At 34.8% G+C, this 20,186-nt stretch overlaps 1 protein-coding gene across 8 annotated transcripts in view; it reads left to right on the top strand.

Moving 5' to 3' along the window:
- The window catches only part of LOC107219509 (prominin-like protein), a 55,191-nt gene that overhangs the window by 31,695 nt on the left and 3,310 nt on the right, over positions 1 to 20,186 (top strand). For 3 of the 8 annotated variants that reach the window (XM_015657752.2, XM_015657751.2, XM_046735104.1), the window contains 8 exons: positions 674 to 823; positions 925 to 1,140; positions 1,255 to 1,810; positions 1,968 to 2,126; positions 2,705 to 2,826; positions 7,270 to 7,320; positions 9,315 to 9,476; positions 19,902 to 20,012. In XM_015657752.2, coding sequence (XP_015513238.1) covers positions 674 to 823; positions 925 to 1,140; positions 1,255 to 1,810; positions 1,968 to 2,126; positions 2,705 to 2,826; positions 7,270 to 7,320; positions 9,315 to 9,476; positions 19,902 to 20,012 — 1,527 coding nt within the window. The other 5 variants (XR_006903500.1, XM_046735105.1, XM_046735106.1 and 2 more) reach the window with 5 other exon arrangements.

Below are 20,186 nucleotides of genomic sequence, written 5' to 3'. Positions count from 1 at the left end.
TTGTTTTTTCTGCAAATGCCAAAAATAACCCTCTTCACTGCTCGAATCACGTTAGCAATCTTCGAAGTATGGAAAAAATGTTGATAGCATATATTTTTTTAATCGTACACTAATGTTAAAAACTAGTATCATTGTTACCAATAATGTATTTATGAAATCTTAAAATTGATTTCGCTTCTACAAAAATGAATACAGACATCTGGTATTTGGTGTACGCATTCAGCAAACAAATTCTAAAAAATGAGCGTTAGATTTTTTTTAGATTCAAATTTTTAGGCAAAAAAATATATTCTCATCTCTTCAACGGTTCGTAGTTCAACGTTATTTGGATACGGGTATGTTTTCTAGTATAAAATAGTACATGCATCAATTTTTCGAACTTTTTCACGCATGTGAAAACAGTTTTTTTCCAGAAAGTATCCCCTTAAACTGTCTGATGTGAAAATGTTCTAATAATGGCCTGCTAATAAAACAAAAACAACTGGACTGTTGAAACAATCCAGTTATTTCTCTTTGGAATTTCGTTTTACATAATTTCCGTCAACACAAAAAGTCGCACAATTTCCTTGGAACGAACTTCTTGCTTTCAAAGCTGAAAGACTTCATCATTTTAAATCTCAGACAAATATTGAATTCTTACATCGTTGAAACATAAAAGATTATCTTATTCCAGGTACTATGTAGGACTTGGGATATCTGGAATATTACTGACAGTCCTATGTTGCTTGACGCTCGGTTTACTCTGCGGTGTTTGTGGAAAACGCCCCGATGGTTACGGAGACGATTGTTGCAATAAGGGCGCAGGTGCACGATTTTTGATGATGTAAGTACACGTGTAACGACAATTAGTCCTGCCACCATTCGTGTCGACTTTCATAAATTTGGTGTTAGTGTATCACCAATTAATCTTTTCGTGCTTTACAGGGCAGTGTGGATTATATTTCTATTGACCAGTATTTTAATGATTGTGACTGTGGCTCACATGGTTACCGGTGTTATCATTCAACGCGGCGTTTGTGAGCCGCTAAAAAATCCCAAAGACAACCGGATGTTCAATTTGGTCGATGATTTTGTTCAGATAAAATCAAAGCTGTATCCAAATAAACCTGATGTGAATATTAACATGAGTTATATTATAACGTAAGTCATGCATATCCTCTGTCTGTGGAGTACAAAACGCGAAAAATCCTCCTTCCTACGTAGTACTTCCAACTTTTCTCCACATTATGCTTATATCTTTCCGATCTGTTTCAGTATGTGCCATGCAAACGAAACTCTCTACAAGGTCTTAAAACTTGAGAACTTAATCGATTTGACAAGCTTACATACTTATACAGAACGTTACGACATCAACAATACAATCCAACAATTACGAAAAAAAATAAATCTTTCCCCAGGGGTTGTCATTTTGAGTGACAGTGCTCGGTCAAAGCTCAATGATTTGGCTCAGAGTGGTTTGAGTGAAATCATGTTCTCTCGGTACACTGACTTATTGGAAAACAATATAACGAATTTAAACTTAGAACACCTCGCCAACAAGTTGAGAGATGTGGCGGCAAAATTACCGGAAGGACATGACGGTATAAAAAGAAATCTTGAGACCAATGCGATTAATTTGGAACGATGTCATAGAACATTAGTCACCCCGATGACGTTGCTTAGCCAACAACTAAGCGTCAATGCGTTGACTTTGCAAGAGCATATTAAGTTTAATCACAGCTCTATGACGGAAGCGATACATGATCTAGTCAATGAGACAACCGAGGCACAAAAGTTACTGAACAAAGAGGGCCCGAAGTATGTTCAGTATGTGAGTAAACGTTTGGTTAACAGAACTTTGGAGAAAAATATTTAGAACGCACATCTTTCACTCATTCAGAGAGTATTAGAGAAATTTAAAAAATTATCTCCAAAGGTCAGAATTACCTGGCTCTTAATAATCACAAATATTTCTTTCAACATGATAGGTTGCTAAAAAGTTCGGAGACAAATTCCTCAGCCTAGTGGATGATTTTATGAATTTCGTTGCTACGAATGGCATGGAAACAGTTGGAAAATGTGCCCCAGTGTCAAATGCGTACGACGCAACACTCGTTGCTTCATGTAACAAAATCTTGGACCCATTTGTAAGTAAAAATTTTATTTATTTCTTATGATTGTTCAATATTATTATCAGTACGCCTTGGGAAAATTCATTCTACAGTAAAGAATTTTCTTCCAAAACTGGACATAGAATACATGAATTACCACATTTTTACATTCTCCCACTATTGAATGTAACTAGCTACTGGTCGTTTTTTATAAACTCAAGTATTTAAGAATTCTCTGATTCCGAAATTTTTTTTTTTCAAACTTTTAAAACAGAGGGCACAGAAAAGATGTTGATGTTTTATCGATGTTATGGATAGATTTTCTTATTATTCTCAATATAAGCTTAAATATTTGAAAAGAGTAGGTCAAAATTATATTCCGTTTCTATCTCCCTTGTATACTGAATCGTTGAATAAATAATTAATCATTAAACTCGAATATGAGCGTAAGAAGCATCCTGTAAGATTTAATCGAAAATTAGGTATATACCGTAGTTTTTAATATATCCTCTTAATCCATCCATTAACTCTGTTAATCACATGGCAATCTTGAAAGTAGATATTTACTATGGTGTACTAATTAGCTATTTACGATTAATTTTTTTTCTGCTTAGAACGGTTTTTGGGCGAGTGTTGGATGGTGCTTAGTTCTCTTCATACCGACTATAATACTCTGCGCTAAGCTCAGTGCTCTTTACCAGAAGTCTGATCCATATCCAGGCCCACTGGTCGAAGCGTGAGTACTTAATTCTTATCAACGTTGCTTGTAAGCTGATTATGCTTATGACTTCTTGTATAGATGATTAGTGTAATTTGTACGTTTGCAATTATTCCTTTTGAGTATAACGACATGGGTTTTATATTAGTTTCTTATAATAAATAGTAGAAGGTTGGGTTTTTCTTATTTATTTATTTTTTTAACTCTTATGATCGCTCATTAATTCCACATCAAAAATACCAAACCCCTTCATCTTTCATCGATAACACATGTTTGTTCACTGTTCGATATTATTTTTTGTTGTTGTTGCTTTGTGTATTATATTTTTGAACACTCTCCAGTTATAGGGAGTTTACATATTAAGATAAGTGCGTTATAAATTCACGTTGAAAAATAAGAGTGTTTTTCATATTTTAATGAGCAATACAAACAGTGCCGAGCACTGTATAATTATGATTTTTTATTATTTACGTAAAATAAATAAATCACAAATTACATTTTTATTTTGTAAGTGGGACGAAAGCATTATAAACCTATATTTATTTATTTATGTATTAATGGTTAATACCCTTTTACATAGTACAAATATAACAAAATAAAAAACGAAGCATTTTACATGGCGGTACATAGGAAGAACAAATACGTAATAACATGTAAATAAATAGTATATTAGAGTCGCTAATTACATGAAAACAGTATGCGTGAGTGACGAGAGACCAAATGCAAGGTGGAGTTATATATGTCAAGTCAGTCGAGCATTTTCGTTACAGAGCGATGAAAGCCTACAAATAGGCGATTGAGAGTCATGATTATAATCAAGATAGAATAAATAATTGTTGTGCTGCAAAGACCGAGCCGGAAAAAAAGACACAGATTTTACAAAGTAGTTCAGTACAATCAATGTTATTACCCAAAACTTAAAGGCAAACACCACATCAAATCTGCACATAGCAGAAGACAGTGTAGGAATGCCCAGGGTGGATGCAACAATGCTGTAGTCATGATTACGAAAATGCATGGGCATCCCAATTCTATAAGCCACAAACCGCAAAAAAAAAAAGTGATTGAGTTTTTCAAGATTATAGGGAGCAGTGAAAGTCCAGGGCCTCCAGATAACAGAACAATAAGCCAGATAGGGAAAAATGAACGAATAATAAAGTGAACGAAAAGTAGCAACATTCTTAAACGATGAAGAGAATCGCTTGACAAAATTAATTTTCCTGCGAGATTTGGAAACGACATAGCCGAACTGTCAAAATAGACCCCCAAGTTCTTGGCTTCATTGACCTGCTTCAAAGGCGAGTTATTAAGCATGTAATAGCTTAAGTCAGTAGTCGACAGAAGCTCATCAAATGTTAGACAGAAGCATTTTTCGACATTGCAAACTAACCAGTTACGACTGAACCAACAAAACATGCAGTCTAGGTCATCCTGTCATACGGATTTGTAGTAGCCTTAAATATTTTGCCGTTGTCAGCAAAGTATAAGAACTCAATAGACTATAGAACCAGGCTAATATTGTTGATATGGATTGGGAAAAACAAAGGACCAAGGTGTGCACCTCGACCTACACCAGAAGTAACCTTAATAGGTGAAGAAAAACCATTAAAAACTTTCAAATACTGAACTCTATCACTGAGAAATGGTTTGACCCAGTGGAGCAAAGATCCCGCCAGATCATAGGCAGCAAGCTTCCTTACAAGCAGTTCTATGCTGACAATGTCAAAAGCAGTGGCGAGGTCAATGTAAATAGAGTCGACTGTGTTTCCATTACATAAACTATGAATGATGTAGTCGGTGTGGATGCAAAGATATGTTGCTACTCATGTATAATAAACTTTTGAAAAAACTGCGTGAATGAGTTACAAACTAGATTATCGAAGAGCTTAGAAATTATACATTTGATTATAGGCATATAGTTGATTATATTAGAGCAATGACACCTTTTAAACAGCGGTGTGACATAGCACTGTTTCCAACAGCCCAGAAAATACCCAAGTGCTAATGACAACTTAAATACTCGCGCTAAAATAGGGATAAAAAAAGATGAGGACCTTTTGACCAATAGCGGGTGAACTTTCAAATCAGAAATAGCCTCTGCAGTCTCGCATCATTAAACTGGAGCGTATTAACACAATTTGGATAGTCGAAATCACCGTTTGTAGATAAGAGATCACTCGTTACATAAACACTACCAAACTTTTTGGCAAATAGCTCAGCAACTTGTTGCCCCTCATTGGCAATATCAGAATCGTCAGACATTGAAGAAGGCAAGGACCGGCTATTATTAACCGAGTTTACAAAGTGAAAAAATGACTCGGGGTCACTAGAAACAGTCTTCAACATTACAGATGTGAATATTCTCATCCCGAGCATAAAATGTCTCACACAAAGATCGCCTTTCTTTAAGTAAACTATAACAATATTGGAAATTGAACATCTTATATAACTTATGGTATTCAGGATTTTCATTCTATCCTCTACGTAGTCGATCCGATCATCCAGGGCAGAAAGAACATCAGCTTAGTAACAATATGTTTACCAATGCGCTTCCAGAGACCGTGCAAAAAAAGATCGAGATGTGAAAAAATGTCAGAATCATCAGCTTTATCCAACTCCTTCACTGGCTGAGAGCGCTGCCTCACCAGTTTAGTTATATTTCCAGCATTGCCAGCATTCTCTGGCATAACAAATATTCTCATTATCACGCCTATTAAGCGAAACACGAACGGCACAGGATTTATGAAAGCAGGCATCACAGGACGTGCAGCGTGTAGCTTTATCGATAGCCAAGTTTTCATCTTTGTTCTTGCACATGAAGCATTTCACGTCTGGGATTGCAAATCAAAGTAAGCACAACGCGAATTATTTGTTATATTAAGAAAGTTCAAAATAATTACCAATAATAAAGGCAAGAATAGTAATTTTTAGGAAAAAAATACAACTCGCAATTTAATAGTAAGCTCGACTTACATTAGTTTTGGCATCAGCAAAGAATTAGGACACAAAACAAAGCGAAACTGAGAAGAGTTAGCAAAAGCAACCAACCACCAGTACCGCCATGTATATGTATATAATATTGAATTTAACTATAAATGAAAATGTAAGTCGTATTTTATTTTTCTCTGGTTACAAATCACAAATGTAACATGTATTTATACTCGTCCCAATTACAGATTGTCTGTTCGGTTTAATCGTAGGTGAAATGAAGCATCATGGGTAATTTTAAATTATCAATATCAGTCCTTCGGAATAGGCTTTTAAATCAGTTCAAGATTATGTCCATAGGAAAAAAGTATGATATCTACATCACCATGGTTTTTCCACAGAGGTTCAATACTTTGCATATTACTCATTCATTCCTTAGGCTGACGCTAGATGTCGATAGCGAAACGCCAATTCACAGTAGTAGTTTTTTCGTGAAAATCACTGTATATCACAACTTTTTGTGAATCGACGGCTCGCTATTGGCGGCTGACGTCCACATTATGATAAAAAGGTAACTTGTATTAAATTTTATTTACCGAAGTTGAAATAAACAAGAAATGTTTTTTTGTTTTCTTACGCGTATAAAAACAGTGATATGGTATGGCAGCTAGTGATTAAAATATTTTAAACTTTATAGAATGTTGACAAGAAAATTTCAATGCAGCGTATATCAAAATTTCTTGGATCATTTTGAAGTTACCGTTTTCATTTTCTCTTTTTTATAAATATTTATCCCCCATTATATAATATTATTTGCTATCCATTGTACACCATTTATTTTCATTCGCTCTAATTCGATCAGGGTAGCCACACACCTGGAAAACCTGGGAAACCTCGAAAAGTCAGGGTTTTTAAAACGGGTTACATAAAACGTGGAATTGTCAGGGGATTATTAATTTGGTCGTGGAAAAAACTGAAAATATCAAGGTGACAAGTTAACTTTTTTTCGTGGACGAAACAAATTGGCTTAAACGAACTTTTTTGTACATTTTTTCTTCAATTCGAATCGCATTTGAACCGAAAAGTGAGTTAAAAAGCTGAACGATTTAGATTTTAGTAACTTACTAGAACTGAGAAAATTTTTTCTTTAGGTTCTTCAGGTTTAGATCCTGGAAAATCTAAAAATATCATTCTATTTTTTCCCCAAAAATTTGTGACCGCCTTATCGATCTGAATTTCCTCTTCTGAACTTTGATTATAATATAATTTTTATATTTCCCAAGCTCCATTTGCGTGACACCATTTACGCCAATAATTGATTACTTCAATTTTTTTCAATCCTCTACTTTATGTATATCTATAAAATTAGCATATTATACTGAACACCCATTTTTTTTTTGTTTTGCTTTCTGTAAAATAAACAACTAGGAAATTATACGTATCCCATCAAGTTAATCAAGTAGGTTATTAAATAGTTGTTTAATGTCTGGAATGGCTATCGGAATCTAACTGCTAACTCAAACTCCGTTCCAGTGAATATTTGTATGACGCATATGCTGACAGGGATAACATACCCCTTGCCCAGTAAGTATTTTTACAAGTCAATCAGTAGCATGTCATCAAGCATGTTGATAGTTTAGGACACGCCCTGGTAAAGAAAAAAATCATGCCGACACGGATTGATATGAAAAGTCAGTTCGCTATCCGTTTCTATCCTGTTTCTGCACCCGCATTAATTGTGTTGAATACACTCCAATAAGAGTCTACTGTCTTTTACAGATTTTGCTAAACAGGACGTCGAGCAAATTTTTTCCTATCATTAATCACACGTAAACGGATAGTGTATATTTCTCTTGAAATTTAAAAAAAATCGTTTCTCAAAAATTTTATGCAGCGTGCGGTCAATACGCGAAGTGACGAAAATTTCAAATATGTCAATTTTCGGTTGCATGTGTACAACGTTGCAACTGGAATGAAAAATTTTTTTGACAATTGGTTACCGTTTTTGGCTGTGTAGTGATATGTACCTCATAAAACTACGTTATAGCAGTTTTCGTGTATGCAAAGTAACAAAATAAAGTTTTAAGCACGAAATTTTCACAAATTAAACTGTTACCATTGTTATTGTTATTATTGTTGTTATTATTATGTATGCACGTATTTGAGAATTGTAAATCTTCTGTATGAGAAGCCTCTGACATTTACTTTCATTGCATATTTATATTTGTACGTAATATACTTGCACGTTAATTTTATGTTACCCTTGTAATGTTACATTCTGTTGATGAATAATGCTTGTAAATGAAAGGAGTATTATTTATATATATTTACTTAGTTTTATTTTCCTCGAAATAAAGTTATCTTTCTTTTTTTTTTACAAATACCATGTTTTACTGAATAAAATCAATCTTACACTTGGCTATGTTGTACACTTTTAACATTCATGCTTAGAACAATTATTTTGTTCTATTTTTTTGATATACTCATATGTAAATATCTATCACACAAATTATTTTTCATTTTACAGGCTTTCTCTAATATTACTGGAATTCGTCCTATAATTACTGATTTCCAGTAATTAATTTGTTTGAAAAAAAACGATATGCCCAGTGCAACTAGAAAATATTATAGTTAAACCAACAGCAATTTAAGTATAATACCAGACAGCATAAAAAAGTAGTTTGTATAAGTGCATTTTTCAGTGTTATAAAAAAAAGTTCTATGACTCTGAGAGGACAATGGTTTATAATGAATTTTTAGTAAAATGGATGGTACAGTTTTTTCAGTGTACTGATCTCCAGTAATGTCGAGTTTCAGCTTTCACTAGACTAATAAGTTCTCGCTGTTGGTTTGAGTAGTATTTTTTTTTTTAGAGTTTGTTATTAAATTTGATAATGCACATTCCCAATAATATTGAAACTATCGTAATTCATTCGCCTTCCTCTGAAATCCAGTTGATGATAATTCTAGAATAACAATACACCGAAGAAAAAAATGAATATTCTATGTATATCGACATTACAATTGATCCAACGAAATCAAATCTTCATTACAATTGATAATGATATGTCATCACAATTAGGTTTCATTTCAAATGTAGTTGTTATTTTGCACAAATGGTATTTCATTAGCACATACTCCAATTTTGCATGACTGGTATAGTGGCGAAAATTGGTATAAAAATTGAACATTACGGTAAAAAACTGACAGGAGACAAAAAATATTATTGGAAACTAATCCAGATTATTCATTTTCAATCAATTTTCCAACAATCTTTTTTTTAACGTGGTACTTATTGTTAAATAACCCGATAGCGCAGTAGTAAATTTTCATCAAGGTATGGTTAGTCATCTTGTCAAATACGTACCTTGTAAAATATTTCTCACCACTATTCGATGTAAATGATCCCGATTTTTTCGATCACTTTCTTTTTTACCCCGCATTGCGAAACGACCACCAGATTAAATATACTTACTCGTACAATCCATTTCATAATTTATATGGTAGTGCTAGCTTGCATGATGACAAGGGGTTTAATTGAAAATGCAACTACACATCTTTTTTCCATTCAATTACAGTGTTCACGATAAAAAACATGGTGCTCACAGTAGGCACCATCCGGCACCCTATGTTGAAAGCTACGACGGACCTGCGGTTGCATATAGTGATCGAGAAAGGGTGTCCGATGCTCATCAAAGCTCGTCCAACCACGATTCAAGATATGCGGATCTAGCGCCGAAGTGAGTAAATTGAGATTATAATTATTTAGAACGTAAACAGTTTAAAAAAGCCAATGAATATAACGTGAAAAACATGGCAGATTTGTTCCCAAAAGCAAGTTAGATAGATAGAAATCTAAAATCGCTATATAAAAATGGCGTACACTGAATATGATTATAAAAACTACAAGTTGATTACAGAACTTGCAGGAATTGCAAAGATTACAGTAAGATTACACAGATTGCACAGATTACAAGTGATTATAAGAATCAAAGGGATTAGAAAGATTGCAATCTTTTCAATGATTTTCAATATAATATGAGGGATACAAGCGGATTACATAAGATTACGGAGCCTGAACCCCTCGGTTAACTAGTAACTAACAATACAATAAAGCTGTTGGTTTATTTGTAGGCCTGCGAGCTAGAATACTTCTGCACATTACCTCAAGCGTTATGTTGAGTATATTTGTTTGTAAACATGTACATTTACATATGCAAATACCATAAACAGCTTTGTAGATAAATCGCTTCTTGCATTATAGTTATGCAAAATATTTTATCCAGTCTTGAAACAGGGTGGCGACTGACCGGGAAAACCGGAATAGTCAGAGAATTTTGACTATTGACAAAATCGGGGAACTATGACGAACCATAGGGAAAAACATACTTTCTTTACAAATCGTTTTAAACTTTAGCTATGCTTCGTGAATTCAGCTAAGCTAACTTTCGGAAATGGTATTGTTCAATTTCTAATTACTTGTATGAAACAAATCAATACTATGTATTTTTTAGATCCAAATTCATGTATTCAAGGAGCGCAACTTCTGGAAGCTCTTTATCATAAAAGCTGCCTAACATTACCTGAGTTTCGTGGGAAAACGAAAAGGGGATCCGGAATTTTTTGTCGGGAAAAGTCAGGGAATTTTCTTTGAGCAAAATTGTCGCCACCCTGTGAAAGATAGATTTTTACAGCATCGAGGTAATTAATTATTATAGATCTTTCAAAGTTGTGATTATTCTAGAATCAATTCTGAAAACGGGTTATTCCATGCCAAGTAAACAAACTGTGGTACTTGAACAGGAACCTTTTGTGAAATTAGCAGCCAGACATAGCAACTAAACACGTTAAATTTCTTTCCATGACAAAATTCTGACTGTCAAGCTTTACTACCTAATTTTTAATCAGCATTCGGTACATTCGACTACTAACTTTGACAGATAGCTTCAACTTTCTTTCTATCACTCGTGCTAGAGATTTGCAGTTTATTTGCTACAGCCAATAATCTGTGACAAATGATAACACACGTATGCATGTATAACCATTATCCACGTTGGCTCAAGTGAAGATATTTATCCAACGATAGCTAGAATCGAATAGAATGAACCGATATAATACTGAATGCACTGTCTTGAAGTGTACTTGAAGAAAAATATAATTTTTTTACTTGAAATTAATAAATATCGCGAGAGACCAAGCAATGGGAAATATAACACATATCACAGATTAGTTGGATTTCCTCAGAGAGTTGATCACAAACGTCCATACAGAAAAATTTCTTTATACATATTTCACTGTCAAATTTTTTTTTGTCAGAAGAGTAATTTTACATACCATTTGCTAGCAAATTTTACCAAAAATTGTGGAGCCCCCCCCCCCCCCCTCCTAAATCCGGCACTGGCCAATCTCTTCAGGCATCGGTTTTTTGCCTATCAATCGGTAATCAGCCTCTTCACAGTTGCCAAAATTTTCGACACTTTAGCTCCATTATTCGGGAACAGAGAAGATTTGATTGGCGTATTCTTTGAAAAGTGAAAAAAATTAACTGCAGTCAGACTTGTTCATTCTCAAATTATTTGATTATTCAGGGTCGATTTTTTCCTTACAACACTGTCTTATATTAAGAGTAAATATTTCTATCTTACAATTAGCACGAATACTACAGCAATACAACTGGTGGTGGATGTCTTAAAAATATGACACAACATAATACAGAGTAGTTCTATCAAAAGCATTTTCAACGCATGAAAAAGTAATGAGATTATGTTTTCAATGGTGTAACCGAAGTCAATCGAATCAAACGTAATTAAAAAAACGCAGCCTCTGAACAGAGAAAACTTGATCATTGTGAGTCTTCATAACGATAATCCCAGTTAATTGAAATATTTCGAGTTAATTATCAATTCGTACAGGCTAGTGGCCAGTGAACCAGTTTTAAAATTTTTGATGCATCGTTTTGGCAACTGTGATCATCAAACTGAATAAGGTTGGTTGTTTATTTTTTTACCATCGTGGATTGAAAAGGGAGGCAAGTAGGTAATCATGATCATCTTCATCTATAATCACGGTGTCAAAGAAATCAATCTTCTGTGGACACGGATGAAGGGTGAATTGACTGGACCGTCTAAATCTAATCTTGGGAAAAGATAAAAAACTGTCTAATAAATCTCCAACAATGTTATTTGCGTCAATGGTAAGGAATACGCATGAAACAAAATGACGTCTATGTGATAAAATTAAATTCGGGCAAATTCTAATAACACAAGTCAAGATATCAACAATTTGGAAAAAGATTTTATAATTAGTAAGTACATCCAAATTGATCAAATTCAGCCGTTTTTCATCCAGTTCTAATATTTTTAGGTTTATTTCGCACGTTGCACAGAGATTCGTACAAATGTAATTATCGAAAAAAATCTGCTGTACCACAGTTACACAAATCTATTTTTATTCACTCCAGAGATCTGAAAATCTCTGTCATGAACAAAATCATCCCGATAAAATTTTCAACGTTCTGATTGTAAATCCTTTTCTAATACGATTGATACTTCACCTTGTGCTATACGAATTTGCTCAAATTTGTTTTGTTCTACTGGTGCAAATATCACTACTGGACATTTTTCAAACAATTTTTCCTCTTTTCCCAAGTTTTGATTCAGACGATTAATATCTGTCGATCCATCCCCAGAAGGATGCGGGACTGCAGTCAGTCCTTACCGAACGTGTTAAATGCTAATTATTTCGACTATGATAAAAACCTCGGCATCACTGACAAAAAAAAATTTAGTAGCTAGCGCAATTCTAATGTAATGTTGAATACAAATTTCCACCTTAAAAATTACAGACCATGGCATCCTTCATGATCGCGTTTACTTTCCTTTCTTGCCAATATTTATTAAGAACATTTTTTGGCGCTTCGTTTAGTGCAATGATTAAACTCGCTGGGCTTACTTGCTGCTCTTTCTGACACAACATTGTCGTTCCATAAGAATTACAGCCACTTAAGAGCGTCGTTTGAGACAGATTTTCATTCCAAAATAATAACAAAAATTGTAAAACGTACCCTTTTATACTGTTGAATATTGTGCAATATTCAAACTTTGGAATAAATGAAAAAAGGACATCACTCATCGAATTTAGAATAATTCGACCTAGTTTTGTTTCTAAATAAATCCTCTATAAATCTATACAATTGCGATCATTTGATAATTCGAATGTATTTTTTTCAACATCAGTTAAGAATTTAGTGACTAATTATTTTACGTTCGTCCTTTTATTTAATAAGAAAATAATAATAAAATTGGTCAATAGTAAATGGTGCGTACAACTCTGAAACAGAAAACAAAATTGAGAATAAAAGATGTGAAATTATCTCTATTTGACAGTGTTACAAAATGCTTATATTATTTCATTGAAATGAGAGTGGTGAGCGTTTAAAGGTGGGTGAAATGATAACCCGGATTCCCCTGATATAAACGTAACAAGTCTGGATAATTATCCTTAAAAGACGGTAGAAAACTTGAAAAGTTTTACATGAAAATAGTGTTAGATTATCATGGAACTTTTATACGTATTTGCAAATGAGCTATCAGTAATAATAGTTTTCGTATCTAGGGCGTAAAGTTGAACCCGCAGTGCAAAGGTTTAGGCCCGTGGTGTGAACAATATTTTTTGTACAACCTGCGCCGAAAGTATGATTTTTCGTGCATGTAAAGTGCGCGCAAAATGACTTTTTTGCAACACCTGCATGGAAAGTCCATTTTTATGCACCATTTACAAGCACCGAAAGTAGTCTTTTATACACACATGCGGGAAAAACTTTCGCGCATCGCTAGCGGTGTGAGAAAAAAACCTTCGCACATTGCCGGCGGTATAAGATAAACCTTCGCACATTGCTAGCGGTGTGCGAAAAAGACGGTCGCGCTTTTATCCACAGTTGCGCATTTCGCGAACAGCTGCACTAGCGCCACCGACGGAATAGTTTGTCACTCTTTGCCGTGCTCGACATCGTCACTGAACAGACATCGTGCCGTGGTTTCGTGTAAACATAATCGTGTATGTCGGACTTTCCATTACAGGTGTAGCAAAAAATAGAGTTCGATACACGCGCGAAAGTTGGCAGTACCTATCTCGCGTGAATGCGCCACACTCGCCCTTCAACTCGTCTCCGGGCTCGTGCTGCGCCTTCACGCTTGTGCGAGCATTGCCACCTTCGCGCACTAGTATCGAAAAACACTATTTCCCGTGCGTTGACAAATGAGCGGGCGCAAAATGCTGGCGAACACAAATAGCGTATCGTAAAATGTTTTTGCGACCGCTTCGACGAATGCCGGGCGCAAAATGAAGTGGTATACCGCTTCTCTGTTTCACTCAAAGGCAAACTTTCGGTACAGGTTGTGGACAAAAAGTATCGTGTGCACCATGCGCGAAAAGCGATATACGCGCGTGCGAATTTCAGCTGATCCTCGCACTCGCGTCAATCGCTCACTTTCCGCCCTAGATACAGAATGTACTATTTCGTCATAGTATATGGAAAGTACGCAATCAAGGTCGGAGGAAAAAGCATTTGGTGGAACATTAATTGAAACGAATAATAAAAAAGAAAAGCTGCGAGATCAGAGCGGGAGAGGGGGTCCAACGGGCAGCCCCTGGCAGGGGGGGGGGGGGGGGGGGTTGGCGGCTTGTAGTCAAAAATATTCTGTGAGAAATTGAAAAAAGCAATGAGAGAATAAAAATAAGTAAAGTAAATCTATTATTGAACGAAAGTAAATTTTATTAAATATAATTCTTATTCTTATTGACAGCCGCGAGTAATTTCAAAGGGATAAAGTCTACACCGTCTGCACTTTGATCTTCCTCAATTGCTATTTAAAATCGCGAAAATAACTATTTAATTAAAAGCTATTGCTATCACGCTATGACGCGAACTGCCAAGACACACCAGCGGTCATTTTATCGTGCGATGCGCTTCGGGATAGCGTTGTATTCATTTGAGTTTGATATCATTTGTGAAATGTGTATACACGCATTTTACCAATTAGTTTCTGTGGTAGTTACCAGATGGCGTTATATTGCGTGCAATCATTTGTTTCACGTTAAATCACGCTTTTTAATCAATTTAAATTTATTACTTTACGCTTACTGGATGTAAAGAAAATTCAACTTTATGCATGCAAATGGCGCATATTCGAGCGTATTTTACGCCTACTATGACGAAATATCACATTCGCATCATACTTGTATACAGGGTAAAATCAGTGAGAATTTGCCTCTCGTAGTATTTTTCAATATTTCTGAAATTATTTGAACTTACATTCATATACACGGATACATTCCGATGTCAGATCATCAAAGTATATTTCGATCTGTGAGCCCGTTTCGGTTTAAAGGTGAATTTCGGACGTTAATGTAACCATACCGGTTCAAGAAAATTCGGTATTTTGTAAGTTTAGGGTCGTAAAATTCAGTAAACCAGAAAAGTGTACACATTTAGTATTTGATACTTGAATCCTGTAAACTCACTCTGATATTGCAAAAACGGATTTTCTATTCTTAATATTTCATTACGTTAACGTTCGTTATTGGAAACTGACCTAATTTTTCAAGCTATTATTGAAATATTACCAATTTTATATACATTAGGTACCATTTCTATTAGGGTGGAAATTTATCAACGTACGTTACGTTGTGATATTATTCATATAAATCCATTTTTCAGTTTGACGACAATGCAATTGTTACACCAAAGATCGAGGGGGAAACGACTTGAATTGACATGTCAATAGGTTTGTGAGTTGATTATAATTCACCTGAATTAATGAAAGTTAACTGAATTATTAAAAATGAAATCAAGTTGATTTGAATCAATTTGGTTCGTGCCAGCATTATATGTTCAGAGAAAACCAAAAATTAAATTGAAATAAAAAAATGAAGGGAGTCGTCTAGTGTGAAGGCTATTTTTTTTTTTAAGGTTTTTTGGGTAATTTTCTAAGACAAACCATTGAAATAAAATTTGTCAGACTTTTTACATTATATTTATTGCCATTTGAACAAACCTTGTACATTTTTTGGAGACGAACTGTTGAATATAATCTAATGTATACTGCCCGATAGGAGCATATGTAAAAAAAATTTGTTAGAGTGTTGACATGAATCCGGCTGTTCTGCTCATCTAAAATCAGAAAAACGAACGGAATTTCAGTCTTTAGGCTTGTGACTATGAAATGAAGTAGAATGAACTCAAAATCTTTGAATTTAATATTTTTACACAGTTCGATAGAACAAAATTTTAATTTGCATTTTTCCCATTTGTTTAGTTCATAAAAAAACTACCAAAGCAATCACAATTGTCCTAGTTCACTCGAATATACATCTGCGCCTAACTAGATGACCCCCTTAACGTAGAATTAAAAAAAAAATTATTTCAATTAACAGGAAATGCGAGCGAATAAATTGAAATTTTTTTAAACTCACTCGAGGTAAAGAGATTTATCGAGAATTATCGAGAAAATAAAAATTGAAATTCATTAATTTCAATGAATTAAGTTGATTTCAAGAAATTTATCTGAAATAGAAAATTCAAGTTGAATGACATGGATTATTTTAAATTAATTTAACTCAAAAAATCATTGTGTCACTCAAATCTCGAGTTATTTCTCCCTTGCCAAAGATCACAATTTCCATTGGTTGGTCTTAATCTTAAATTTCAGGTATCAACCGATATCGTACAATCTTGTACGTCGTTATAGGTTCAATAAATCTTCAAGTCCGCCTTCAGGATATTCTGTTGGCGAGAGTTCACGTTTCGCAAAAATTATTATTTGTATGAGTTATTTATATTTTTATGATTATGAGCACTATTGTTAATCTTGGTATTTTACTCTTACTTTTCTTCGACTATATTTTTTGGTGTTTTGAAAAGATTTATTTACCGAACCCGTGTTATAACTATGTATGAGGTTTTTATTTACGATTTATTTTTAACAGGGTTCCCACTCATCAGATATATTCTTTTTTTACGTAGAATATCTGTCTTCTTTTGAATTTAATTATTAATTGATCAATTTCGTGTAGCGGTCGTGAAATTGTTGTCCTGGTTATTTCCAGGTGAGTGGGAACCTTGAGGGGAGGCCTCTCACATCTCTCAAAACACCTCCACACGTAAGTCGCAAGACCCATTTTGATTTTATGACACTCAACTCAACCAATTTCACAGACCGACAAGAAGCGATGAAACTTAGCAGATTGAGCGTCCGACTGCGCTTGCGCGAGCTTTTCCGAATTTTTATGCAGATTGACCACCTCGAGCTTTAACTATCAAACGTGACGTATGAAGATTATGTAACCGATCCGAAATTTTTTAGGTCAATCAGGTCTCAGGTCAGAGAATATTTGATGTGCTAATTTGAAAATGTTGGTTAAATATTATTTAAGTAGTTAACTACCTGCTCACTGATGACTACTACGAGCCATTGTAACGACATAATTTCAAATTGCCATTTGATGGAGGAGAGTTAGACATCTCATGCTCCACTTTGAGTAAGTTAGCTCCCCTGCCTTGCAAACGAAAATATCACTGCGGTACGATTTTGCCAGCCAATAGTTTAATTATTTTGCCCATGCTTAGTCGGTCACTCAGCCTATTAAATTTCACTATTGCCTCTCGATACTGGATTCAATTGCGCAGCTTCACGCGTTGCTCAATATCATAAAATCTGTATCAAAGATGCGTATAGATTCAATCTTTACTTATGTACGTACACTTGGGGACAATGAATCTGAGACGGCTAGTTTTATACACTAGACAGTTATGTTGGCAACACAGAGAAACCTACAGCGCCATAGTCGGCCAAGCGCGAAACAAACTCAATCTCAATAAACACAACATAATCCATGATCACCGAATCTAACCTTAGAATACCGTGTTGGATTGACACGTCAACAAATCGTTATTTCTGCCGAATCTAACCTTAGAATTGACATGTCAATCCAACAAGTCATTATCTCTTCTTACACTAGACAGTTATGTTGGCAACACAGAGAAATTTACAGCGCCATAGTCGGCCGAGCGCTAAACAAACTCAATCTCAGCAAACATAATATAACCCATGACCGTCGAATCTAATCTTAAAATACCGCGGGGATGATGACTTGCTAGATTGACACGACTGAACTTTAGAGTTCAGTGATTGACACATATCCTAAGGTTATATTATATTTATTGAGATTGAGTTTGTTTCGCGCTCGGCCGACTGTAGCGCTGTAGGTTTCTTTGTGTTGCCAACATAACTGTCTAGTGGAAAAAATTAGCCGTCTCAGATTCATTGACCCCAAGTGTACACAGACCTTAGAGCATATGCCATGGAGGAAGCCTGGCGGCGGAAAAAGTGTTCCCGAGTGCGAAAGAGAGGAACATAGTAAGATGAGTATTTCTCTCTTTCTACAGCAATCAATCGCGAGCGTGCGAGACAAAGGTACTCTCGTTTAGTATTCCCCTCTCTGTGCCGTTTTCCATTTACACGAAAGGGTATACCAGGCTACCTCCATGGTATATGCTCTAACAAGGGGAGTGTCAAACTTGGGAATCACAGATTTCCATCACTTTTATATATATTGTAGGGCAGGGTCCCCTCAATAAATATATAAAGCGGCAAGACGCCATTCGTTTTTATTATTGAGAAATTTCAACTCAAAGTTCTATATGTAACTTAAGTAGAAGGAACCTCTTTACCGGTTGCAGCAATAGTTCCGTGGCGTAGCGGTAACGCTCTTGCTTACTGAGCGACTTTATTTTTGATAATATTGATTACTTTGTTATTATAATTATTACAAATCCTATTTTTATCATTTTTTGTATTTTTTCCTAACTTAAAAATAAAAAAATAATTTATAGAAATATTAATTATTAATTATTTATTTTTGTATTAAATAATTTATAAAAAAAAAAAAAAAAAGGACCTCTAACGGAACTTGAACAGCCGTTCGGTCCCTCAGTAAGCAAGAGCGTTACCGCTACGCCACGGAACTATTGCTGCAACCGGTAAAAAGGTTCCTTCTACTTAAGTTACATATAGAACTTTGAGTTGAAATTTCTCAATAATAAAAACGAATGGCGTCTTGCCGCTTTATATATTTATTGAGGGGACCCTGCCCTACAATATATATAAAAGTGATGGAAATCTGTGATTCCCAAGTTTGACACTCCCCTTGTCATAGTGACCTGGATTATTTCTTTTGGAAAGATGATTTTAGCGGACAAATATTACTATTGTCATTTTTTAAGGATTGTTTATACCAAATGAACTAGTTTACTAGATGTTTTTTCTGTAAAGTTATCAAAGCAAACAATATATTTCCGTATAATTCAAAATAGCTGAAAAGAAAACCAATATAATCTGGGTGGTAAAGAAATTGAGAGTTTTAAAACCCATTATTCACTGTTTGATAATCGTCAAGAGATTGTATACTTTGGGAATGTTAACGGTTGATTTGGGGTAAAATGTTTACTTTTGTGAAGCGTAATATGTGTAAAAAGATACATAATACAGTAATTTTAAATTGATACATCGATCTTCTTTAACACATTTCATACTTGGTGTTACAATCTTTATCGTGAAATAATAAGCAGGAAACAAATGAACCTTCTGTCTTGGGAAACTTGAAAGTCACATCTAATATTCCGTGGCCACCTAATGACGGATCTGTTCATGTCATGCACATGCTTCTATGTTACGTGTGTTATGGTAAAGAACTAAATGATTCTACGTTACATCTCTAATGTGTTAAGGTAGTTTTTGTTTATTAATTCATGTAGTTCAGTCACTTTTTTCTGCAAAAACTGGGTGAAAATTCCAGAATATTCTTAGTAATGTAGTACAAATTTCCACCTGACATGCAGTATACTTCAATACTTTTCAAACGGCATCCATAATTAGCCGAACAGCAATGTTCTTTAATAAATCATGGTCATGTTTGCTGACATTTGTTTCAATAATTTTTTCATGTGATTGACACTTACACAAAAATGTAAAGAGACCGAGAAGTTGCAGTTTCGTTTACGGAATATCTTGATATACTGTATGAGACTTTGATATACTTTAGCAAGTCTTCAAGTATACAATAGACATTGGCATTATTAGGAATAAAACAAATATTTTTTGTTTTAGAAATTGGGATTTTCCAAACGGGGGACCACCAAGGTATCAACCAGCTGCTGCAGCACCACCCCTCAGCACCGAGTATGAGCGACCTCCCCCTTACTACTATCCTGGACCAGGGTAAGTCTATTCTAAGGTGGACAGCTTAGCAGAACAACACCGTACCTCAGAATATGTTTTAACAACATCGTAATTCAGAATTTGATTCATAAATATTTTAGAATTTAGTTTAACAATGACGTACCTCAGAATTTGATTCAAAAATATCCTGCTTCGGTAGGCAATTGGACAGAA

This window comes from Neodiprion lecontei, chromosome 3 (assembly GCF_021901455.1).
Source record: "Neodiprion lecontei isolate iyNeoLeco1 chromosome 3, iyNeoLeco1.1, whole genome shotgun sequence".
Classification (NCBI taxonomy): Eukaryota; Metazoa; Arthropoda; class Insecta; order Hymenoptera; family Diprionidae; genus Neodiprion; species Neodiprion lecontei.
Note: the sequence above shows the minus strand (reverse complement) of the source record. Positions and strands in the feature narration are given on the sequence as shown.